The 26,009-nt window shown below is 42.4% G+C and overlaps 1 protein-coding gene and 1 long non-coding RNA gene across 3 annotated transcripts in view; both read left to right on the plus strand.

The window, feature by feature from the left end:
* adkb (adenosine kinase b) overlaps positions 1-26,009 on the plus strand; it is a 109,099-nt gene that overhangs the window by 61,450 nt on the left and 21,640 nt on the right. For both annotated transcript variants that reach the window (XM_069691821.1, XM_069691822.1), the window contains exon 7: positions 13,159-13,329. In XM_069691821.1, the coding sequence (XP_069547922.1) occupies positions 13,159-13,329 (171 nt within the window). The remainder of the gene's footprint in view (positions 1-13,158; positions 13,330-26,009) is intronic.
* LOC138617117 (uncharacterized) lies at positions 16,496-17,605 on the plus strand. The gene is made up of 2 exons (XR_011310644.1): positions 16,496-17,233; positions 17,302-17,605. It is a non-coding gene; the product is annotated as an uncharacterized lncRNA (long non-coding RNA).

Consider the following 26,009-nt stretch of genomic DNA (forward strand, 5'->3'; position numbering starts at 1 on the left):
CATTGAAGCCGCGAGTATACGGAATACATTTCTCCCCGGCCGTGACCAGCTAACAGCGCGTTGAACTTGTGCATGTGGTGATGGAGAGGTTTCACACACAGCACCGCAGCGCCATGGGAGTATAGCCTGACCTAAAGCTAAGCCCCCAGCCGGAACAGCCTTCCATCAACCTCACAACACTGCTCTCTTATCTACTGGCATTTCTGTCTGATACAAATAGCCAAGACGTGATATAGTTGGCTACATGTCATATCTGGCATTGTACTACGCTCTATCTGCCCCCCCCTCCTCTCCTTCCCCGCCCTCCCTCTGTGAAATATAATGCTTTTAACTCACCAGCTTTTTGCCTTGGCTATTTTTTCCATCTGTAGCGGAGACAGAGACCAGTGTGTTTGCTCGTCTTGGCCAAAGGCCAAAGGCTCTTTCTGATATAATCCCCACCATCGATCAGACTTTGTTTACTCTAACATGGTTTCTCTCCCCTCCAGCAATTAGAAGGCAACCTTCCACCTCCTGCTCCTCAGACCAGCTTTATAGGTTTATTTTTCCCCTAAGTGGTAATTTTTCATGTTGCAGCTAAGCTCTGAGAAGTGTGGGTGTATATTAAGTAATGGATACTCTTCAACCAGCCTGACATGTTTGAGACCAAAATTTTTGTTAATGTTCCTTTTTCTTTGAAGAGGAGAGCTCTCCAGTCACTAAACGCTGACATGTGCTGTACAGAACAATCAGTACATCACTGTGAGATGATTCACACATTTCCTATACAGCACTCCACATCCTGTGTGTTTCACTTTAGGCTGCTACACTTAGAAATCTCAAGCACTTTGAGGATTTTAGAAAACTGGATGTGGCTGGAGAAGCTGAGGCCGACACTCCCGTCTGTCTGAGAGGCTCTCGTCATAATCAGTCGGGCAGGAGAGTTTTTACTTTGGTCTTAGCTTGGTTATTTTACTTCATTGCTACTATTTTATTTATAAACAGGAGTTTTTGGTATAGTGCCCAGTACCTTTGTAAGCGAGTTGAAGTGTTAATTTGATTTCATAAAGACAAACGGACTTTCTGGCTGCTCAAAGAATTCTAGTTATTGACTATGTTGGACTACTTTGCAATGATTTCTGGATGTATTATTAATTATGTTTTTTTATTGTTTTTATTATTCAGGTTCAGTCTGTAATCACTTATTTAATACTTAGTGTATTTATTGGCCAATTCTTTTTAGTCTCCAAATTCCAAGCTTAGATCTCATGCACAACAAAATATAATGCACTTAAAAAGTTCACATAGTGGAACGTAAAATATAGTTCTACTACTACTACTAACTACTTTAGTATCATTTTCACAATGTAATATTTTACACTTCATAGAAGAGTAAATTTCTGTTAAATGGCACCCGTCAGACTCAATCCCATGACGGAATAAACTATTGAGTCTTCATTATGTAGAGAACCGCTTGTTCGTGAATGAGGTGAGAATTTGTCTGACGGTGTATTTACATTCACCTTTTTGATACAGAATTTCAACGTGAACATTTAAAAAAAAAGCAAAAACATTAGCAATTGAAAAAAAAGAAAAAAAGAAAATATAGCAAGAAAGTGGAAAGTTGGTGTATTGGTGGTGGTGAGGCAACAGCGCGCCCCATTAATGTATTATACTGATAGTCTCAGATTCTGCGCATTTCCGAATTGTGTCAACACAATGTCACGCAACACTTCATGCAGGTTTCATTAGCTATCTTTGTCGGGTAGGGACACGTTGAAATCGTTGTTAGTTGTGCTACAAATGGATGCTAATTTTCCTGTCTCTACACTGCACTTCACAGATAATCGAGCCTGCACTGTCTGCTTTCACTGGTATCATTACTGCCAGCCAAAGAAGAGAGGAAATGGAGAGACCTGCGGCAGACAGAGTGGAGATAATCTTATGAGCTAAAGTTGTTGTGTTGAGAAATAGTTGAGCGAGACTTCTGTTTCAGGTTAGGGATCCTTTCCATAATGTTGTCAGACAATTACATTAAGAATCTGAGAACTAAGGCTGCCAGCCGCAAAGCGCTCTCGCTTAGTACTGGACCGATTTCAAAAATTGTTGTCCCCATTCGTCACTTTCACCCAATATGATGGGAAAATAGGGTCCATGTTGAATAATGTCAAAGTTTCTCTTTAAACAAACAGTGACTTTTCCACTCCACTGGCAAGATAATAATCATGGCAGAAGAAAGCATCTGATCTGTTATCAAGTTTCCCTCCAAATGTAGTAAAAAAATCTTCTACAAATTTCCAGAAAATCACCAAAATAAAATGCTAATTTATTCACATTTTCATCCACTGCTGTTAACATTCCTCACATTAGCACATAAAACAAACACAATATTTCCATCAAGTTCTCTTCAATGTTTTTGTACATTTGAGGTTTGACTGGCACTCTTTTCATTACTTCCTCTCATTTTACTCTAAATTTTAATGGGAAATTACCAGAGTTCCCACTTACTCCAACAGAAAACAAACAAAAACATACATGCACTTTTCACTGTTAGTAAGAAGTGTCACAATGCCAGGCAGGAAAACCTGATTCGGGGGTTGAAAGGTGACTGCTATAAATGTTATTAATACTACAAATAATGGATGTGACACAGATGTGTAAATGCAAAGTTAAAAAGAAATTCAGCATAAAAATGAGAAACGATATTCAACCATGGAAACCAGTCGGCCTCGGGCAAGGGTAGCTGCCTTTTAGTCTTAAATAAATCAGTCAAAGTTTTTGTGAAAGTGTCTACTTTATACTGGAGTAGTCCAAGATAAAATAAGACCATATATTACAGTATATGTTCAGGAAACAAGTCCCTGATATGTAGTCATCTGGTCCTACAGCGAGGTAATATCGAACACATTGCATCTAATAAGTCTTGCTGTCAGAATTATCAAAGGGAAGCAGCGTGCAAATGCCTCTGGACGATTTTAATTTAACATCTAACGTGTTTCTTCACCCTGTTACTTTTAGCAGACATCGCCGACGCCTGCCAGCTGAATTTGGGGATTTTTTTTTTTTTTTTAGGTTTTGTTTAAGGCTTAAGAAAGACTTGTTTTCTGGCTGTCATTATATCCATCTTAGCCTGAGAAGCTATTTTCTAGTGGGAGAAGCTCTTGGTACAATATACTACCAATATTTCAATGCTTTGAGGGGGGGAAATGTCAGTTTAGGTCAGTGGAGAGCAATAGATTTCACAATAACTCACAGACAGAATATAAGCACAGGAACAGTGGCCAACTTTTAATGGCATTATCATGCATTTACTTAAAAAAGTTGAAAGCCTCTTCAGTGTCTTTCAGTCTCTGCCAGACTTTCTTTTGATCACCTAGATTTTGAAGCCCTGCTGAGGTATTTCCATCAGCCGTGATTAGCCGTGCGCAGGTAGTGAAGTACTCTTCACTCCGCAGTGAACTGTAAAGACAGCTTCTAGTTTTAGCACAAACTGACCCCGTCTCTGAACAATCAAAACGAGTCTTTATAGAACTTAAAGTATTCTTGCATTTACTATTCGAGTAAACTTTCTGCCGAGTGCCCCGTTTCTGCTCTTCCCTCCTTGTATGTTTACATCATCTGTTTGCACTCAATATTTCTCCCTCTTGGCCTGAATAAAAACAAAGACGATCAATCGGAGTTGACTCGTAGCATCATCACAGCACCGGGAAGGTAAAAACATGCAGAATGAATAAACAAGCTCTGAAGTTTCTTCGCCTCGGCAGTATTTCTTACTCGTTGTCATTTTATATAGCTGTGTCATTTTTTGCATAATTCCATGGTGCATTGGCTTGACTTGATTTGATTTAGAACCTCCACTTTCAAGAAAATTGGGCTTAGGGTATGAAAGTTCACACTTCTTGCCTCCAGGCAATTGATTTTTTCTGAGCTTGATTTTAGTGCTCTAGCGTTACCAGTGCTGAGTGTGAGCATCGTGTTGTGTCACAGAGGTGAAAAAGATACTCAAATCTCAGAGTGAGCTCAATGTGATTGTATAATTTTAAAGTAGGCAGATACAGAATTTAGAGGAAAATGTGTTTGATTTGGTGCCGAAACAATAAATCAATAAGCTGACGGAAAATGAACGAACAGTTTTCAAGGTATAACGCCAAACATTCACTCATTGGGGAGACAGAACATGACATTTTTCACTAAACAATTAATCAATGATGAAAGGAATCATGTGTGTGCCGCACTAGTTTGATTCAAGCTCTCTTTGATCACAGACAATTTGCAAAATGAACAGCACTGAATTTAAATATTTATTCTCTTTCAAGAAACCTCTAGTCAAGTGTCAGTTTAATGCAAAAATACTGCATAAGAGGTCAGAATTAAAAGACTATTTCACTGATTTAACCCATAAAAGTCAGCTTTCTAGTAACCTAGGTAACAGTTGTATTCATTAATGTCCTCCGAGGCCCTGAAGGATCTTTTCCTGGGCTGTGAAAGTAACCCTTGATGATGTCATCAGGGGGTTATTGTCTCAACTTTGGTTTAGAGGCTACAAATTAACTGAGAGCCTACTTTATAAACTGCAGCCGAGCAGTCTCTGGCATTAGTGAGACAGGGAGGTATAATGATTGGTAAACGTATGAAAAATGTAGCCTGGCTCTGCCCGCCTAATGCTGACAGCTGCAGTCTTTGCTGTGATAAGAGTCTGGAAACCGTGTTTGCATAAAAGTTTGCTCAGTCACTCTGAAGGGCCAATCAGGAGGCAATGGTAGATCTAGGTGACGTGATATGGTTGTAAATATGGACCTCCATACAGCAAATATGGAGGAATTGTTGTTTACAGCTTTGGGAGTTTCGGTGCACAAAGTATTTCATATTGTGGTCAATTTCTGGTTAAAGTTTGCTCCAACAGTTTCAAACTTAACCCGAGGTCCAGGCCCATTAGGAACGACTGAAAACGATACCCAATGGAGCTTTGCCAGATCCAGGATTTTCGACTGAAAGTCAGGATATGTCCTGACTTCAAAGCTGGACGTTTTTTTTTTTCTTCAGTGTGCCTGTTGGGAATCTAAATTGAAGTGCAACACTGAACCACTGGAATACTCTTACTTAAACATGCACGATTATAAATAACATCGCCATTCAAATCTGAGAAAGGATCACACTATAGAATTTACCTAAAGCAAGAATTCATGCATGTGCTGCAAAAAAACGGTATTTTTGTTTGCGTCTGCTGCAACTTTTTATTCTCCCTACTCATTTTGAATTCTAATTTGGCTATTAGGCAAAAACTGTTCAAAAAAAAAAAGCTGTTGATAGCTGTTAGTGTTTTCATCCCGGGGCCATCATAGTACAGTTTCAATTAGAAGATTTTTTTTAAGCCGGCATGAATAATTAAAAGTTCCTTTTCTGCCACGTGTTCTCCTATTTTGTTGGTGCTGAGCGCACACAGTCAGAAGTTATTATTAGACTGAATTTAAGCGGCCCCGTGTCCTCAGCTCTTGAGCAGTGGGCACCGAGCTCCTGCATTGAGTTTGACAGCCTTCACACAATATTGTGCAAGGGCGCTCCCTTAGCTTCTCATGCTGGTTAAATGTAATATGGCAGATGGATAGTATTTGCAGGGAGAGCGGGGGTCTCACCCTCCCTCTCACTCTTTTTTTTTTTTTTCGTCGTCTCTTGCCAGTACCTCAGACATTTCAAGGGGGAGAAATATGTATCAAATTAACTGTTAGCAACGGGGCCTCCGAGCTCCCTGCCCTTGTCTTTTCAGCAATCAGAGCTTTGTTATTTTAGTCTTTCAACCAAAACCAAACTGGATTCAATGGCCTCAGCAATTACCTGTAATTTTCCAACCTGGTGCGCTAGCTTTCACCGGAGCGACTCTGAACAGTGAAAGATTGTCTCCTCGGTTCCTCATTTTAGTGTTCAACTTAAGTGCACTAATTCTTTTACATCCACAGAGTAGCACATTTGGAAATGTTCACTTCCCTGCAGCAGGAATGTTTGTGGATATTCGGTTTCTGTCTGTGCACAATCTCCGAGTCACTGAAACTGGAAACCCCTCAGCAGTGTCGACACTCCGACACTGAACCTCTGCTTTATACATCTGACCCATATATTAATATGTCCTTTCAAGCCAGTTCGGAAGAGACAACTCTGAAGCCCAGACATCTGTTTTCACATGGCAGACTTTTATCCCATTTTTCCATCGACCCCCACAAACTCTCCTTTCCATTCCCCGTCCTGTTCCCAAATCGTGTAAGGAGCTACAGGACCTTTAAAAGTCTATATGTGTGTGTGTGTGTGTGTGTGTGTGTGTGTGTGTGTGTGTGTGTGTGTGTGTGTGTGTGTGTGTGTGTGTGTGTGTGTGTGTGTGTGTGTGTGTGTGTGTGTGTGTGTGTTTGTGTGAGCCGGAGTGATGTTTCCCCTTCAGAGGTACTGAAGGAGAGAGAACTGCTCGCACTAAAATGCTAATTAAGTGCAGGGTGGCAGACAAGGACACTTGAGAGTGTATGCATTAGCAAATTTTAACTCCCTGCAAACCAAACAGTTTGTTCTGGGCTAATCTCCCAATGATGGAGGCAAGAACAACAGTGGGAAACAGAGAGAGTCAAAATATAGACTTCCTTCAGAACATGAAGCGAGAGAGAGGGGAACCTGGTTGTCTTTTTTTATTACTAAGATAACAGTTTTTGGAGAAGAAAGCATCTCTTCTGGCGTATTTTTTTTTTCTTCTTCTTCTTCATTTCTGCTCCTCACAGAGGTAACATATGGTATCTGTAAGCGAGAGCCCGTTTGTGCTATGCAGTGAATTATTTTGTGGATTAGTATTGGCATTTAAATGCTCTTGGCTTTAAATCTTGTCTGTTTTAGATCTTAAGTACATTCCTTGGCATCCCGCTCCCCTGCTCGGCCTGGCCTCTTCCCCCGGCCAACACATTTTTTAAACTGTAGAGTTTAACAGGAGAGCAAAAGGCAGCCATTTGAAAAGACCCTGAAGAAGAGCTCCAGTTACTTTTAGTGAGATACCACGCAAATCAAACCAGTCATTCCAGTGTTGTGATGCCAACAAAACCTTAACTTTGAGTTGGGGTTAAAACTTCCCCCCCTTTCAAGTAGTTTCCTCTGTTACATTACTGAGTAGAGCCATCTGAGGTTAATGTAATTATGTTCTCTGATGCTTGTACAAATTGTAGGCTGGTCGTGTGACACACCCTCCCCTCAGGTGTTGCTGCATTTGGCTCTAATGTCTTGTTTTATCCACACTGACGAAGATGAATTCGGCCAGGTTTATTCGGTTTTGACCTTCTAGCGGCATTACTATATTTCAGGTATACCACAGGAGACCTGGACGACATCGGGGAAAAATATCTGCTCGCTTGAAAATTGGGTAATATTTAAACCAGAGAAAAGGTTTTAGAAATAAATACTGCAGCAGTTAGTAAGTGATGTCTCTGCCCAGTTGTTAAAAGCAGCGTTCATGGCACATTTATGTTGCCCCTGAGATCCTGGCCGACATGATAGCCTCCTTTCCTCATCTCCGAGCGGCCTTTAAAAGCCCGGCCCTCCCTTCTGTTTCCAGTACAGTTGGCCTCCCTCCAGCGGCCTCAGAAGAAGTGGATGAATACCTAGATGTCTGATAAGCCTCACCAGAACATGGTTCTTAATGGAAGAGAGAAGAAGAGGCAGATGCTATCGGCGCGCTCGAATTGCCCCGAAGCCAGATCAAACATCCTAAAAAGTGCAGCGAATTCATGTTGCGAGGTTGTTACACATTTATCTTCCTCTGTTGGTTTAATTGAACTTGTTTCCAAATGAAACCAACTGGCCGTTTCGATGCAAACAAAACATCATTAGCATTGTGAAAATCCCAGTTGCTTTGTAGCTTTTTCCCCACTCATTTTCCTTTGAAATGAAAAGCTTTAAATGAGCTCTTTTCATCCTTGTAATTTTTTTCCCTCCACTCAAGGCACTTTGTGACACCATTAATCACTTACCTCTGTTTGTTTGTCCTCTTTCTTTCTCCTGTTTATCGAGCCAGAGACTGACACAGATTCCCCCCCCCCCCCGCCCCCGTCGTGTGTGAAGGTCTTGTTTGTCCCTGTGTGTTTGTGTGTAAAACAGCAGGACCTTCAGGATCAGCGAGTAAAATATATCTCGCAACACTAGCGTAGCGTGCCAGAGGTGTCTTGATGGAGATGGAGTCATACTGAGCTAATGAAGCTCCAAACCTCTGCTATCGATCTACCTCGCAACGGTGCTTTACAGAGATAACTGAGGAGGAGAGCGGTGTGTGGCATCACGCGCACTCTGATCTGTGTGACATCTAATTCTGTGTAATGAACCCTGTGCACCAGAGAGCATGATGGGGGACTGTCTATGGTAATGAGAAGGATAGCGTGGCCTCTGTAAAGCTTTCAAGCCCTGGCGGTTAGCTCACAGGGCTTTCCTAACAAAAAGGAATTTATCACTAGAATAAATCCAAACATTGTAAAAATATTGAATTACATATTGTATTTCTACTGTCTTTTACTTTGTACAAGCTCCACTTGGTGGTGTTCTTGGCTCTAGACTGTATTTCCATTTCTCTACTGTTGCTCCTCCTGTCTATCTCTACAGTTGGCAGCTGTTGTCTGCCTGTCCGTCCCAGAAGAGGAATCCTTTCTCTGTTCTTTCTCTTGAGGTTTCTGCCATTTTTACTCTGATAGAGGGTTTTGTGTGATAGGAGCTTTTCCTCACCTGAATTGTGGATCTCAAGTCGCGTTAGCCTTCCCTCTACTCAAACTCGGCCTAAAAAGAGGATGTGATACAATTGCTCCAGTCTGGGTAATAGATCAATATTGAGCAGCCAGATCACAAACTGTGAGGAGACCATCAAAGCAATGATGTGGTTTATGGTCAAGCAGTGTGACATTGTGCTAAACAGGGTGAAGGCACACAGCTCGGATAATGATTCTTATTTGCAAAACAGAGCGCACGCGTGCTTCTATTGGCCAGGAGGGCTGTGATCAAAATCACATCAACAACACTTGATAAGGTGAATGTGTTGGCAAACAGCTGCCTATATATCCAGCAGCAGCAGTCCCAATATTCACCTCCCGTTTCATTTTGGTACGCCAGCTCCTCAGAGCTCTGTGGGTTCTTTAGCTGCTAACGGCTCCACTGTGATCACCAGCTAGTCACTAACGTTGTCTGTCTTCCATTTGATCCGGGGAAGGTAGCGTACAGGCAGATTATCACAACAGCTGCCTGCTGTGTCCAGAAAACTTTTTTTTTTTGATCAAAAAGTTTAAGACTGCCTATGACAACCAAAAACGGTACCTAAGTTGAATCTGGTTGCCTCCTTGTGCAGCAGTACACCACTACAAGTGCTCTTGCCATGCTCGTAACGCTCACTGGAAGTCCCGTTCTGTAAGCGAGTAACAAGCGCATCTGTGATTCGCGTTGGATGTCCTCTGCAGTGTCAAAATGGCAACCCATTCGTTTTGGGAAACAGAAAGAAGTCGCAGGGAGCCGCACTCGGCGAGCACGGGAGGTTTGGGAGCGTCGATTGTGTTGTTGTGGGCGAGAGTTTGTTGGAGAACCCATTAGCCGCCACAGTTCAGGTAGTTTTTACAGATCGTTTTCCCTCAGGCGCTTCAGAACGTCACAGTCGAACTCGGTGTTTGCAGTCTGACCCTGGGGGACGAAGTTCACAATCTCAGCCCTGACCTGATGTGCCTACTAATGTCTTAGGCAGTAATGTCCTGTCTGTATTTAAACACGAATGCCACTCAAAACACATGAACCGGCTTTCTGAAGCATTTCAAGGGTCTCCATTTTCGATTTCCCAAGTTTGACAATAAATTTGATGTTGATCATGTGAAGCTTATTCACATAAATTATTGTGTTGTCCTGCCTTATGTGTGTTACTGTGCAACGCTCCGTTTTTGCGCAACAGAAACAGTCTTGTAACTTTTTGATTGCGTCGCCTTTTTAACTTAAAGACTTAACTCTGACTTTTGACTAAATCCAAACCGTGAAGTGATGAAATGAAATAATCTCTTCAAATCTTCGGGAAATTTCAAAGTAGATATCGTAGATATCGTATCAACAGATATAGTAGTTCATCACTACAGGCGACCCCTTTCAAATTATACCTCCTCATTTCAGTCATTCTTAATGTAGAAATATTGATAATCCCTCTGAGAGAAACCTGTGATTTGTGGTTGCATAAATAAACTTCTGATCTGGAGGTTTGATTAAACTTAGTGCAATTGCAGTGGACATAATTATTCTTTTCACTGGGGTGGTGATGGTTTAAATTCCCTCCATCATTCCTGAGTAATAGGACGTGTCAAATGAAACCTTCGTGACACAGTACTTTGAACACTCCCCCTTATCCCTGCAGAATTAAAATAGACCTGAGAAAAAAAGAAAAAAAAAGCTTTTCCTTTTCCATGACCACCTCTGCTGCTGGTGCAAATGAAAATGCCCTTCCCAAAATAGATCATTTTTACCCTTCAGATGTCCACTTTTATTTTAAGCCCAGTGACACCATGCCATCCATCACACCCAGCTTTTCAGATGTGAGCAGCCCCGGGGAAAACACTGCTACAATGCAGGAGAAGTGTGATAGCGTGCTGCTGCTGTGTAGTTAGGACCTCTATGGTTAGATTACCACTAATTTCATCTCGGAGTAGCATTTAGACATTTTCTTTGTCTGAGTAAAGTGGAAGTCATTTCTCTTTTTAGGGTAAACATTGTAAATGGACACCCTGGCTTTCCAAACCCTTCCCTCAAATTACCACTTGACATGGCCAAACATCGCTCTGCATTATCGTCTGCCAGGAAAATGTATCTCTGAATCCTTTATTGAATGTTTTGGCTGGGTGGAAATTGTACGAAGTGTACCCAGCACTTTGATCATCTTGACCTGGAAATGTGATAGTCACCCCACTTCACAGGGCTCTCTGACACCTGGGAAACTGGATCTGGTATTCTTGATACGTGATCTGCACCGCAGCACTAAAGACTTAACTTCTCCTGTTTCGTAGTCAGCAGAGACTACTGACGGTAACTGGAATTTCACATGGCACATGGCTTTTTCCCACAAGCCACTGGAGTCACAGTGTTCAGAGTCTGGTGGAAAAAAAATGGCTTGTATGATTTTTATGAACGACTTCACACACGAAAAGACACACAGTGGAATTTGTTTGTGTGCATCGGTGATGATTATTTCAGACAGATGTTCAAAAAACTGCATATGAATGTGCACACTGGAATACAGATATAGACTTTCCTCGAGTCATCAGTTATGTTTTAGCATTTTGACTCTTTGCTGGGTGACTTTTCATCATAAAGATTAATAGTATTTTAGAAAATCAAACAATAACCTTAGAGGTAAAATGCATAGACAGGATTTCACACAGCAAGTGGCACATACTTAATGAGTGTGACTATAGCTTAAGCCAACTAATTAATTGATGAAGAGACGAATTTTGACACAATTAGTGGTGTCTTTCACACTCAGCTGCAGTTTCCTGGGAAAAACGTTTTTTTTTATGTTGTTATTGAATGTTTCAAGATTATGGTAAAATCCTGTCTGTCTTGTTTATTTTAGCATTTTGAAACTATTGCCATTACAAAACTATTATCCCTTTAATCGGGTGCAGGGTGTTCTGAAAGTCCATTTTTGCATCAAAATGATGTTGATGGCTTAAAAACAAATTAACTAGACCATAACAAAACAAATTCAGTATTGTATTCATTCAGAAACCAGTTAACCTATCACGAGTTCTGAGCAAATTTTATGTGATGGCATTGGCAGTGGTACTGAGGTTAGAAGTAAATTACACAGAGCCAGTGTGTGATTAGAGAAGCTGTGGCATGGCTTTTAAAGTTCACCACCCCTCAGGATATTTGATCGAGCCACCGGCCTTTGATCAGTGTTAACATTACGGTAACCATGACAGTTTATTTTCAACTACCAAAAAAGACCATTTGTGTCAGAAAACAATCTCCCCTTCCTCTGACACATTGGCACACCGCAAAAGAAAAATGTCAGGGTCAGTGATGGGCCATTAGCCCTCAGTGAGTTCCTTTTGTGCTCCCAGACCCATTGAAAACACCTTTTTATTCTTCAACAGATGGTACCGTGACACGGCAACCGCAGGCTGGCCTGAACCTTAACTTAAAAACATTAAAAAAACAAAAAAAACACAGGACATACCAGCTCACAGGAGGAACGAGAATGTCTGCTCAGAGACTGAATGACACCATGAATGTGTAATAAAAAATTCACCTGCTTAGCAGGGCTGTATTGTAATGCCTTGTACATTTGATTGACTACACAGTCACCTTCTATTCATCGGTATTATACTCTTTTCTTTTTCATGGAGGTCGCTCCTCTGTTGCTGCAAATGTCATAGCGCTTTAATGAGAACTGCATTGTAGCCGACAATGGAAGCTTTTCAGCCAGATTAAATGTATCACTGTGCTGAAACTTTCCTTTCCTTTCCTCTTCCCCTCCCCTTTGCCCCTATTGTGACACAGTGGTTTTACAGAGCAGCTTGTTGCTGAAAAACAAGGTTAAGAAGATCAGTATCAAAGGAGGAGTGTTTTTGTGTGGCTTGCAGGAGAGTCTCGCGTCAGGTTTCCACCTGAAACACAAAGGTGTTTTCTTACCTGATTTGTATTCATTCACACAATGAGTGGGCCTGCCTCTCTTGTTTCCAAGTAAGGAGAGTCCAGACAAGACTTTTGTTCGCCCTATCATCGGATACGTGCATGTTGCTTCCTCCAGTACGAGCCTTGGAGCCCAGCCACCGGCTTTGTCCTCGATGGATTTTTTTTTTCCCTGCCCTTTTTCCTCCTCTTTGTTGCCGTGTGTATGTTCTAAGAAACTGTTTCAGACAAATGTTTGAGCACTGCTGTTTCTTTTTTTTCCTTTTTGCCTCCTGTGTTATTTCAATAATATCAAGCCATGTCACCCTAAAACGGCCTCGTCAGAATCCAAAAGCCACAAATTAGCACTTTCAACTGTTTCAGTTGATAGGAGCCAGTTCAGTCCATTCTGGCCCATGTTACGCTGTCAAAACACAGATAGTGATGCTTGTACGAATTAATTTGTCTGATTCACTTGATGTAAGTCAAGCTGCTGAAAACATAACGTAGACATTACCGTTTTTTTGACTTCTGTTTTAGGGGTTCTTCCTGACTGTGTCCCCGGAGTCAATCCTCAAGGTGGCCAAGCATGCTTCCGATAAGAACAAAATCTTCTGCATGAACCTGTCGGCCCCCTTCATCAGCCAGTTCTTCAAAGAGCCCTTGATGAAGATTATGCCTTATGTGGACATCTTGTTTGGCAACGAGACGGTAAGTGAAACGAGAAGTGTGTTCAGTTCCTCTTTAGGACAGCTGTTCTGTTTGCCAGCCGATTGTTGTTCAGTTATTTAGTGGGATATTTCTAAAGCCTTTTTGATAAAATGGTAAACCTTGGGCCAAGAAACAGGTGAATAGTCTTTACGGGGAGATCTGGATCTGACTGCGCCACAATGTGGTCATTTAGGCTACGTTGGGACTGCAGGAAAATTGCCATATTGCCATAATTGTTTTTGCTGACAATCTTGATCCTCAGACAATGAACCTGCATGACTTTCCCCTGACTTTATTTGGTGACACTTCAAGAATTGTTCGATGGCCTGTTGTGGACTTTGGCACAAACATTCATGTCCTCCAGAGGATGAATCACTGTAACTTTGTAATCCTTTTACATTTCCTCTAACGCGTTATATCTGCAAAATTAATGACACTACCATCACACCCAGCTCTACTACTATTTAATATATGGTATCATGCTATTGCGCTAAACTTAGCGCACAGTGAGCATTTAGCATTACATTAGTATTTAGATGCTTCGTCTTGGTTTTTTTGGTCACCGCTCGTACAGATTTCAACCAATTTTCGCGAAATTTTGTACCCGTTTGAGTCTTAAAGCTCTACTTCAAACAATTTGCTTGTTAATAATTTGTGGTAGAATATTTGATATAAACATAACGGTGCCACTGTGAAATATAATGAATATAAAAGGACACGGCTCAATGGTCATGGTCATTTAAAGTGAGTATGATGCAAAGTGAATTCATTCAATAGCTCATTATTTAGAGGATTGCAAAGGTACAGATTAAATACTTCATAAAATACTTAATACATAATTGCTTAAAACTTAATATTCTTTAATGGATATAAATTTAAAGGACTGTGCAAACTCAGCAGAGGTTTGAGCTCTCTGAGTGCTTCATGCAGTGGGTTAACACTATATCCTCTCACCTTGTTCCAAGCTAAATCAAAATGCTGCGTCCACTGTTTGATTCCACTCATTGTTCCCCTCAGTATCCATTAAACTTCTCATTTATCACTGCCCCATAAAGAGATGAATAAAAATTAGCCCGGTAATCATTCCTCTCCATCGCGTCACCATTTCATGCCGGTTGATCTATTGATTTTTCTCAGTTTTGTGGAAGTGAGTAGCTTGGTTGGAGGTCAAGCTGTGGTCACCGACTGTGGTGCTGCTGCGAAGTATCCCCGAACAGGCCAGATGAGCTTGACTCTTAGGCACCACCTGGACAAACTGCACCTTAGAGGGTAGGGGACGGTGGAGGCGAGTGGGTGCACACTGGGCTGAACTCGCCTCCCCGCTGCTAAAGCTACTAAACAGAGCCCCGTCTTCACGTTAGAGATGGGGTCCGCAGACCAGGACAGAGCTGGAAGAAACTGCTCAGCATCGGAGGATTTATTGCTGTTGCTGACTTCAGCTTTTTCCTCTTTTCTTTCCGCTCCCAACATAAGACCCCTGTTTTTTACATATGCACCTCTCTTTTTGCACCCTAATTGCTGTGAGGAACGATTCTGTCTCCTAAACCATGCTGTACATTTTGCAGACGTTATGTATTTTCAGGTGGGTGGCACTGTAACTGTTTGCTTAAGATGTTTGCTCACACCTCCAGTCATTACAGTTTAATGACTCCTGGATAATTGCAATGTATGTTTGTTGAAGGAGATTATCTTTTGGAGACTCTGTCAGGGCTTGCTTTCAGGAACTGAACCCCGGCTAAGAATGCCAAAATAAGAGCTTCAGTGAGAAACAGAGCATATATTCAGTGCTCAGCTGCCTCAAGCAGTGAGGTCTTCAAGGGTCCATATAGGACTAATGCCTGTCCAGAGTGTTTTGACTCCTTTTGGCCTTCCCCAGCATTGGCTTCAGGGAGGAGCGGAGCGGGGAATGACTGCTCATACAGTCGAGCCCCGGACCTCCCATTGTGCACAAGCCAGACAAGGTTGGCGGTCATGCAGTGGTGCATGGTGAGTGACAGGCAACAGGGTTGCCTCGCCCACGCTCAGCCCCTGCACACCCCCCCCCCCCTCCCCCCCCGGCCGTCCTCTCACCCCAACTTCCAGCCCCCCCGTGTGATGGATAAGCCTCAGCCCGCGATGCTTTCATAACAAGTCAGTGACAGTCAGGATCATGCAGACTGACTCCTATAGCCTTGCAGAATGTGCCATAAGGGAAGGCTAATGTGTCTGCCTGTCTCTGCCTTCCTCTCCCACACTCACTGAGTCACGATACAGAGCTCCCCTCACTTGGGGAAATATGTTTAAAGGAGCTTCAAGATCTCGTGTTTTTGAAAGTGACTAATAATACATTTTGGTGAGATCATTTTAGAGAAATCAAGTGCTGCGTTATTTGTCATGACTGGGAACTTATTTCAGCCAGATCACAATTCCCTTTTGATTGTTTGAAACTCCAAAGCAGTCGTGCAACACCAGCAGGCTTCAAAAAATATCAATACTCTCTGTTTCGTCTCTTGTTTTCGCCCGCTTCTGATGTTGAAATGTGTCTGTGTTTCTGACTGAGTCTACCCTGGGTAATTCTGCTATAACTCGATCCTGCTGGTACTTGTTTGAAACCTGGCATCAGCAGGCCCTGCCTGGCCTATCGGCAGCCTTGTGCTTATATAACAGTCTCCCATCCATCCTGTAATTACTGCCTTTTTGGGGCATAGTGTAGTGTCTGTTCCTTTACTGGTGGGAGGGTGGAGAGCAACGCCATTTCTGCGTTGCCAGGGCCTCTGAGACGGTGCCGGCGGAGGCGCACAGACATCAGACGCTACTTCACTTAATTGGCAAACATGTCGTGTGATAACCTGGGAACAGCATAGGCCTAATTGAGTCCTCCTGTGCTGTCCTCCTCTGACTACCTGACATGGAACCCAGGGCATTACATTTCCCTCGATTTAATGGCCGCAGTTAATTAGGCCCGAATGAGGGAATCATTACTGCTGGAAAAACCACATGCCAGTGGATTCGCCGATAAAATTAGCCACAGTTTGCTTTTGCTATTTGAGCATAAGAGATAAACCACACAATGGGGGGGAAAGGATTGGATCATTACTGGTGGATTTGTATTGTGGAATTTTAGACATATCATAGACAAATGGAACGATTAATCAAGACTGAATTAATCACCCTGACTGATGTTTTTTTAAGCCAGGATTCATGGCTTTCTCAATTTAGATCATTTCATGTGCTCGGAATTTTTTTTCTTCTTGTATTTGTGCAAATGGTTTAAAAATGTGCTTCCTTAATAAAATGGAACTGCAGATGAGGAGCTTAGTTTTTTTGCTCCACGGCCAATACCCAACAACCTCCGGACTTCTCTGCCATTAACATTATATACCACCCCCATACAGGAGCTCCACATGCCTTCCATTGCTGTCCAATGCATTCTGCAGCTCCACACTCAGAGGGAGCTTATTTATATGGGTCCCAGCCCCGTCTTCCAAAACGAGAGACAGCCATTGTAATTGAATACTCAATAGGTGAGCCATTTAACAAAAGTGGAAATGGCATTCAGCTGCGTATTAATGTGCTTTGCTGAGGCAAAAGGAGCCATCATCATTTCAATGTTCAAGCTGTTTTAAAAGAGCATTTAGCCTGCCATCTCTCCGGGCCATGAGAGCAAAATGACACGGATTTCTTCCTCCTCTGTACTTTGTGTGAATGTTCCTTGCCTAATATTTTGTATGGTTATCTTGCTTATTTTCCCATCCATCCCTCAGCACCTCCCCGTGATCTAGGTGGAGGGATACAAGCAGCTCTGCAGAAGGTTATTGTCATGAAAAGCCCCTCAGGCCTTTTGGCTCTCAGCCCTATTTTTCTCCATCTGCATGCACTGTGTATTTGTGAGAATGTGTGTGTGTGTGTGTGTGTGTGTGTGTGTGTGTGTGTGTGTGTGTGTGTGTGTGTGTGTGTGTGTGTGTGTGTGTGTGTGTGTGTGTGTGTGGGGAGGTGGGGGCTCTAATGATTTTTCCAGGACAGGCTGAAGTGGGTGTACAAGTGTATATATATATATATGTGTGTGTGTGTGTGTGTGTGTGTGTGTGTGTGTGTGTGTGTGTGTGTGTGTGTGTGTGTGTGTGCGGGGGGGGGGGGGGGGGGGGGGGGGGGGGAGAGAGAGAGAGAGAGAGAGAGAGAGAGAGAGAGAGAGAGAGAGAGAGAGAGAGAGAGAGAGAGAGAGAGAGAGAGAGAGAGAGAGAGAGAGAGAGAGAGAGAGAGAGAGAGAGAGAGAGAGAGAGAGAGAGAGAGAGAGTGTGTGCGTGCGTGCGTGCGTGCGTGCGTGTGTGTGTGTGTGTGTGCGTGTGCGTGTGTGTGCGTGCGCCCGTGCGCATGGAAAAAAAGAGACAGGCGGAGGAGATACATGGGCAATATGGCGTCATTTCTTAACATCTCTCCAGATTCGTCATCTGGCTTTGTTTGTTTGATAGACTGCTCGGAAGCCTTATCTCTGTGGCGAGGCCCGTGGCTGTTTATCGCCTCTGTGAGGTGTGCGCGACCGTGGAAGTACGTGCTCTCTGCTGTCAGTATGTGTGGGTGATGGCAAGTTCACTAAAGACCCCTTAGGGTACGAGGGGTGTTCCTCACCAAAAAAAAAAAAAAAAATGAATAGGAGAAAGAATTTCCCCTTGACAGCTCACCCACAGCGGACTCAAGATGTGCTTCTCAACGGTAGCTTGGGGAAAATATCCCGTCTCACTGCCTAAAACAAAGAGATGCGAGAGCCAGATTAGTGTATTACCGAAACAGCTTTCCTTTTAGGCTCCTCTTTCTCCCTCTCTCTCTCTCTCTCTCTCTCTGTCTCCTCCTGTCAGAGCTGTCTACGGAGGACGGAGGAAGAACATGAGACATTAACCTCTATGTGTTTATTCACAAGGCCCCACAGGCCAACTGGGAGGATGAACACAGAACCATCTCTAAAGCCGGCGAAGCGGAACAATCACAATGTGTCATTGGAGGAAAAGACATGAAGTATTAGCTGCTGCTCTCCTTTGTGTCTTTCACAACTGAATTTTAATTGAATGTGCTATTTCTGTGATGAGTCACATGCCTTCCGTTCAGCGCCGGAGTACATTGACCTTCAGTGTGACGTACAGTCAGTGAGTTGTGTGATGAGTCATAGCGCACATTAGCTGTGATAATTCGTGATAAATGCAAAAGCTGTCTTGGTTTTTATTTTTGTTCTTTTATTTGTTTCCATTTCTTTGTCGAGTACTAGATCAGTGGTTTCCCACTCCATGATGAAACCCCTGAGGAATATTTCTGCTACATTGAGTTAAAAAAAAAAAAAAAAAAAATTCAACATTTTTTTTCTCAATCATTTGTGACATGAAATCACAGCATTCCTTTGTAAATTTTGCTGATGTTGGATTTCCAGGATTGTCTTAGGTCATTTGCTTCAATTACATCCGTGGTTTCCAATTGGTATTAACCTCAGGGTCGAAGTTTTCACCGGGTCACAGTGCACACGCAGACACTCAATTCTGCCTATCAGTGGGGAAAAAAATGTCCAAGGCCTCATTGTAGTTATTGAAGACGGTGCTAACCAGAGTGTTGGCCTTCAATTTTCATTTCACAAAATATAAATGTATAAAAGTGTGGCTTAAATCTTAGTAGAATAACAAGCGCTGCAGCAAAGGAGTTCAATTAGGGCTCACAGCCAACTTTTACACACTACACTAAAAAACGATTTGTTGAAAATTCAATCCCTTTAAATGGGTTTTCCTTCTTTTGGCAAATTTGACCCACAATGTCTGGATTCACTCAAGAGTAGACCAGTGGTTCACTTTTGGGCAACCCTGAATCATATCGTCATTAGGGGATCCATTCATCCATGCAACCAGCAGGAAATGTAAACGGATGAGGAATTTACATCTTGTTTTACTTCCATGAGTGCAAAATTCAGAAGTGCATGTGTAAGCCACTAAAATACTTTATATTCTAATAGTAATGCAATAAGAAATGAGTTGTACAGTCAGCAAACTAACTCGCTAATATCAGTTATCCAGAAATAATGACCTAAAGATTGCTTTAGCTAGCATTTGCAAACATCAGCTGTTAGCCGTCTTGAATTGAGGCAGAAGCTGTGAAAGTGTACTGAACATAGCAAAGGGTGCCTGTTATTACTTATGAATCCAACTTTTCATTTGTAAGAGGAATATATATATATTTGTTCTTCTTTCAAACCAAAAAGGTTGGAAACTACTTCAGTCAGTTGCATAGAGTGTTGCCACAATTAACCCATCAGTCTTTTTCTGTGTGTATATAAAGGCAGAGACGATTCAGTGCAGAAGAAGAATGGTCTCTCTGACATTCCTCTATTTTTCCTGGCTGTCTGTTTGCGAGTCATGGTACTTTGGGAGCCAGCATGGCTCCACCAGAGGAGTCCGACTAACCACTGTAATTGTGCCGTGCCGAAGCCGCCTTCCCCAACCCCGGGACTGAACCATGAAATATTCGAAAATGCCGGGGTTAAGAGAGGGGGGTCGCTGGCAGTGCAACGTGAAATGTGAGACCACAGAGCATCTTTAACAAGGAGGCAGATAGAAAGCCAGCCAGTCGGGCAGCCGGGGCACACGGAGGAGTCCTCTGAAGGAGAATAATTATGGATGTAAGAGGAGATATAGCGCAGGGAGCAGATCAATAGTGCCCACGTTCTGCTGGCGCTGAGGCCAGTATATTTCTGTCACAGCGGGAGAGAGTGCAGGATATCAGCTTGTTGCTGGAGGGACTTGCAGAAGTTTGAACACCGGCGGGCTTCCCAGATACCCTCACGATACTGATGCCTGTCCTCCCAAATCACTGCTGCTCCAAGCTTGGCCGCTTGCTTTCCCCCCCCAATCTCCAATCCTCTTATCCGCGCAGAGTTGGCGGAAGGACTGGCCTTTGTCTACTCATGATTGTATTCCCACAGTCCAGACCATACAGTCATGTTTTCCAGTGTCGTTTGGAGGACTCCTCTTATTCTCCTCATGGTTAGAAAATTCTGGAAAAAGAAAACGACGACACAATCAAAACGCATAATCTACCCACCCGTAATACCACTTTTTTTTTTGTGTGTGTGTCATGAATAATGAAAACTATGGATTTATTTTAGAGAAACCACATTGGTTAATCTGCGCATTGCTCCTACTTAAACTGAATGACTTTATTGTTTTCTCTAATTTATTTTTTTTGTTTTTTTTTATTGCATCATGACTTCCCAGAAGAGCCATGTGGTCCTTTAGCTCTCCCTGCAACATTTATCACATGTGCATGCATGTGAAATGATGTAGTCTCCTTATTGAAGAGGCCCCTGCCCTCCATGCAGATTTTCATCTGGCAAATGGCCACCTTATACCACATCAACAGATAACACATTGAGCATCATCTCAAGCTTTGTATGGCCAATTTCTTCAGACAAAGCTCTCATGTGCCCTGTGCTCACAAATGGTTTGAATTATTTCGAGATCTTTTTTTTTTTTTTTTTTTTCCTTTTTTTCTCCCTGGATTTTTTCATTGTCTGAGGCATGCGAGTCCCTCCAGAGCAGATCTTTGTTTCTCATTAGGAGGTAAATAGAGCAGGCCAAATGCTCACATGTTTATTATACACGGGAGGGTATGGTCACTATTCTCAACAGTTCACTGCAGGAAAAAAAAGCTGTTTGCTTTCTTGACCTTTGTCTGCAGTGCCTGCAAGTAAATGTCTGCTGAATTTACTGGATAATAAGCTGCGAGAAACTGATGGACTGCAAGGAAGTTGGGCTCAACCTCATCAAAAGTTTTTGACACACTTTCCAACAAAAACTGATTTTATCCAGAGTGAAAAATTCATACAAAACAGGAGGAAAACAAGAGGCTACATTCTGGATTGCACAAACATGTCAGCAACATTACAGCACGACAGACGCAATTAACATTAACCAAAAACAAGGTTTTAAATCTTGTAGTTCTCTAAAGCATATTCGTAATCACATAAACAGCAATCAAAGCTAGAAAACATGTCAACAAATCTACAAATTAGTAAAATTCTAATTTTAAAATAGTTGTTCAAACTCTATATTTAACCAAATCATGTTCAGGTGTGTTTTGATCAGATTCAATTCACTTTTTAGATTCATGTACTGTTCCATTGCTGATTGCTGCATGAAAAAGACGCACATCACATTTTTATTCCCGCTTAAAAGCAGAGCGCGGCACAAAGGCAAGCCAGTATTGCTATAACTGTATACCCCTGTGTTTATGTAGGACCTCATCACTGAATAAGAAAGAAGGTTTTCAAGGCCTTCAGCAGCAACAGCCGGGCTTCCAGGGAACTTAGACTTTATGAATGCAAAATAATTCCTAACTTCCTGTTGTACCCAAACATATTATTTTTTTTTATCTCTCAAATTGTAAGATAAATTTATGTACTGACCCTGAAAATGTGCCTCAAAGAGCAGGAATCAAGATTGCAATTCAGTTGCTTTTATATGCATGAGTAGGAAACAGCAATCCTCTTAACTGTGGAAACGCTGGATCCTAAAATATTCAATCAAGTGCACCACGACTAAACAAACATCCAGACGATAAATAAAACTTCACTTGAAAACAAAAGGAAGGTTCACAAAGGAGTGGAACTGCCAAGAGAGGTCAAATCTATTGAATCAAATTTTGTGTAAACTGGGAAAAAACTGTTAAGGATGCAGAAGTTGTCAGTAATGAATTTAATTTATATAGCTTGATATGGTTAACCTTGAGGCTTTTTGAAGAGTTGCAATAGATCATGTTTGTACAGAGTAGAGCACCATAGTAAAGTTATAGTATAAAGTCAGGAAGACACATTTAAATGACATAAAATACATTTTAAACATATATGAAGAATATCCAGTAAGCTGTTGAGCAACTTCCAGGTGCTGCCACACATGCAGAACCTGAGCCATCCTCTCCACCGTGGAGGTCTGAAAAAGACCCCAAAAAAACTGCACAGATACACAAGATGCAAAATGCAACACACTTAGGACAAAGGACACAAACACACAGAAGAAGAAAGAAACATGGGCAAACAAACACACAGGGGAGAGAAGAGGCTGAGAAAGATCCAGATCCAAAACATCTGAATATGGCACCAAAACCTGGGTGAAGAGAGAGAGAGAGAGAGGGGTCCGAGGACAACTGATGGTCCAGCACGAAGAAACCTGAGTGAAAAGAGAAGACGGGGAGAGTCAATCAGCTGGGAATTTGAGTGCTATGAGAGTTATGAGAACTAGTTAGAAGCTGCTGCGTTAGCTGTACCAGTTTATCCACTGTTTTCCCTTCATCCACTTCCTTGAGAGATATCCAGTCTCTGGTAGTCGGACGTTGTGTGCCGACCTCTTGTTAGAGCCCAGAGGTGAGATGTGTGATAGGGGCCCTCAGTGCTGATAAGGCCATCAGGCTGATAACTAACTCCCCCCAGCACAAAGCTGCTACTGCCGCTGCCACGGCTTCCATTAGCCCCAATAGGCCGCCTGAATGCCTGTCTGGTCTCTGCCGCTCTATCTGAGGTTACATCCTCTGTTCTGAGCCCCTTATGCAAACCCTGCTTTCCCATGCTGAGATTGCTATCAGCAAAGATATTTATGTACTGCACATGTTTCCGATTGTTTAACCTTTGGACCTGTGCTGTAGGTGCCGCTGCCGTCCCTGTGGGCTTCCTGCGAGACCGAGATAGATGGGAGCAGAGGCTGTTGCTCGAGGTGTGTAATAGACTGGCAGGCACGGGCACTGTTGAAATTGGACACATGAAATAGGTCAACCTTGCACTTGCTTTTAAGTTTAGACAACTCTCAACAGAATTATTTTTGGTTTTCTCTTTGATTCTCTTTCCTATTTTAGTTTTTCCCCTTATTCATGATTTGCTGGTACCGTCTAGTGAATAGCTATAAATTTGATGTAACTAATACTGAGGATTTTGCACTCACTGTGTATATAATCCTCTACCTATTTTTGTGAAGTCACATATTTTCAATCAGTTGTCAACTTAATTCCTCAAAGGCGTGAAGTCAATTTTCTAAGTATTGTGCATATTCACTGCTCGCTCGTCCTCAGCTCCAAAAACCCAAGATGGCATCGGCAAAAATGCCAAACTAGAGGCGCCAGAACAGCAGCTCAGAAACCAATGGGTGACGTCATGGTGGGCTGCCACTTGGTATGGTGGTCTGAATCGATTCACACAGTCGGGATTTACGGCTGATCACGGCCATGTAAAGCTTAATCTATATCCGATTTGTTGCTTGGGTTCACTAGATGTCCAAAATGCACCAGCTTGTTCCCTTAAAGCACTGCAGCTGCAAAGAACAAACCAAGTTATTTTAATTTCATGTGCAGTTGGAAAGCTTTTTTTGGCTCATGTGCCAGGCGACTAACTTGCCCAAAAGTGTGGGCATGGTGCCGGCTGCCCGGTTGGGCCCCACATGGGGCCAAAATCTCACAACACACGTTGGCCCCACGTGGACCCAAGCCATGGAGCCCGAGTGAGCAGCCCACACCAAGCCCAAAAGTGTCGGTATTCTGCAGCCTGCCCAGCTTAACTTGGTCTAGATGTAGAGAGGTTGCCCAAATCCAACCGCAACAAGTCCAGACTGACACGACTCTAACCACAGAGAAACCTGCTACTATAGACACTTTAAAAAATATTATAGAAAAATACAATATCTCTTATAAACACACAGCTATTTATCCATCTAACATATTTAATGTTAATGTTGGCTTACCATTATGTAGATTGTCCAGCTGCAGTATGCAGGAATAGATACACCAAAATATACATGTATCTTAGATAAACATTAAATCAGAATCAGCATCAAATCAACAGATACTCAGTTTTTGGCAAAAATATGTATTCAGGACACCTCTGTTTCTTAGCAGAAGTGACATTGCAGTGTACAGCAGTGCATTAAATAATGAACACAGCCGGAGGCGAGCAGAGAGATTTGACAGAAGTTGAAAATTAATACCATTTCATGCACTACAGAAGGTAATGCAAATGTAAATGTTCTTTCACAGTAGTACAACATCTGGTGAACAGTGGACTGAGTTGTATAAAGTAAGATGAGGAACTAAGTTGTTGGTTGTTTTTTTTTTTAATCATAGTTGTTAACAGGTGGGGTTTTTTTTTTTTTTTTTTGTAAGAGCTTTTCACAACTTTGCTTCAAAACATGAATATAATTCTGATCAGAAAACAGTTTGAAGTAATAAGTATGTGAATTTGAGAAAACTCTTGTGTGCAGTCTGACTAAACTGAATTGTGTGTTATGAATGTAAATCTGGCAGTAACACAAAAACCTGACACCAAAACCGGAGATCAAACCTGTGAGATCATAGCCGAATTTATGAAAATAACTAGGTGGAGATGAAACATGCCACTTAACGGCTCGGTTAAACCCAAAGCGAAATACCATTGCTGTTGTTGAGTAAATTCCCAGAGGCAGTAGAAGCGACTCCAGCCTCTCTGGAGTGTGTTGTTCCTGCGTGTGTTTACTCTCATGTTTGTGGCATGTCATGCTTGAGCAGGATTGCTGCATTCTCCGGGGAGCTTCGGGAGGGCTTGGTACAGGTGATTTATTCCCCCTAATCTGTCCTGCACAGTAGCAGGCGGCCACATTCCTTCCACCCAGCACGAGTGAGGTGCTATCAGCTTGCATGATCATATTAATAATCACCTGCGGTTGTTATCAGCCCACATATCTCTGAGGTGGCAGCTTCCTGTTTGGCGGCACCTGGACTCGTGCTGGGGACTGACGTCCTGACATCCAGGAGGAGATATGTTTGTGACCCTGAGGCCACGTCAAGGGCACTGACAATCCCCTCGGATGCCATCGTCTTGATTAGCAATTCATCCCCACCCTGTAATATATGCTATAGTAATCTGTCTGGAAACACTTGAGTTGAATGCCAGATGTTGTTTTTACTGGGCATTTTCTGAAAGCTGTCCGACTCGCCTCAGTGATGGCTTACGCTTACAGGGAATGAGGAAAACATGTCACATGCCATTATTATATACTGTATATCTGCAAGTCATGATAATTGGCTGAATTATTTGACATGTCACGACCCAGTCAGGCTCACTTTAGTTTAAAAGGTTTATACAATAAGCAATTGTCGTTTCCAGCTGATCTGTTCAGACCTGATAATTTGTTCGCCTCTAGGTTGCTCCCTTTCAAATGCACATTTTCTACAATAGTCGAAATCAATTCTCCGCTAAAATAGTTCTATAAAACGCTGATGAATTTGAAATAAGCTCTTATTGAAATGCCCAGAAAAGAAGATGAAAACAGGGTAACTTGTCAGGGCTATACCCCCTTTCAGTATCACACACACACACACACACACACACACACACACACACACACACACACACACACACACACACACACACACACGCATACACACATACAATGTCAAATACAATTCAATTTCTGCCTCTGCATCAGCTCGAGCTAACACGGTCAAGCAAATGCTTATTTTCTGAATGGCCTGGGGGAGTTACGCATTTCAGTTTATCAGCTTTTATTAACCCTAGCACTGAGGTTTGCTCTTTGATTTAGATTCTTTGGGAAACACTGAAATTGGATTTTTGTCTGACTCTGACTCCTGCTGTGACACATGCTCAACAACTTGTTACACAGGACAAATAAACTAAACGCTTGCTTTGGTTTGTTACT

Source organism: Brachyistius frenatus, unplaced genomic scaffold (assembly GCF_029030835.1).
Source record: "Brachyistius frenatus isolate BFR_SWC_R1_liver_20210118 unplaced genomic scaffold, ASM2903083v1 Contig_11, whole genome shotgun sequence".
NCBI classification, from domain to species: domain Eukaryota; kingdom Metazoa; phylum Chordata; class Actinopteri; family Embiotocidae; genus Brachyistius; species Brachyistius frenatus.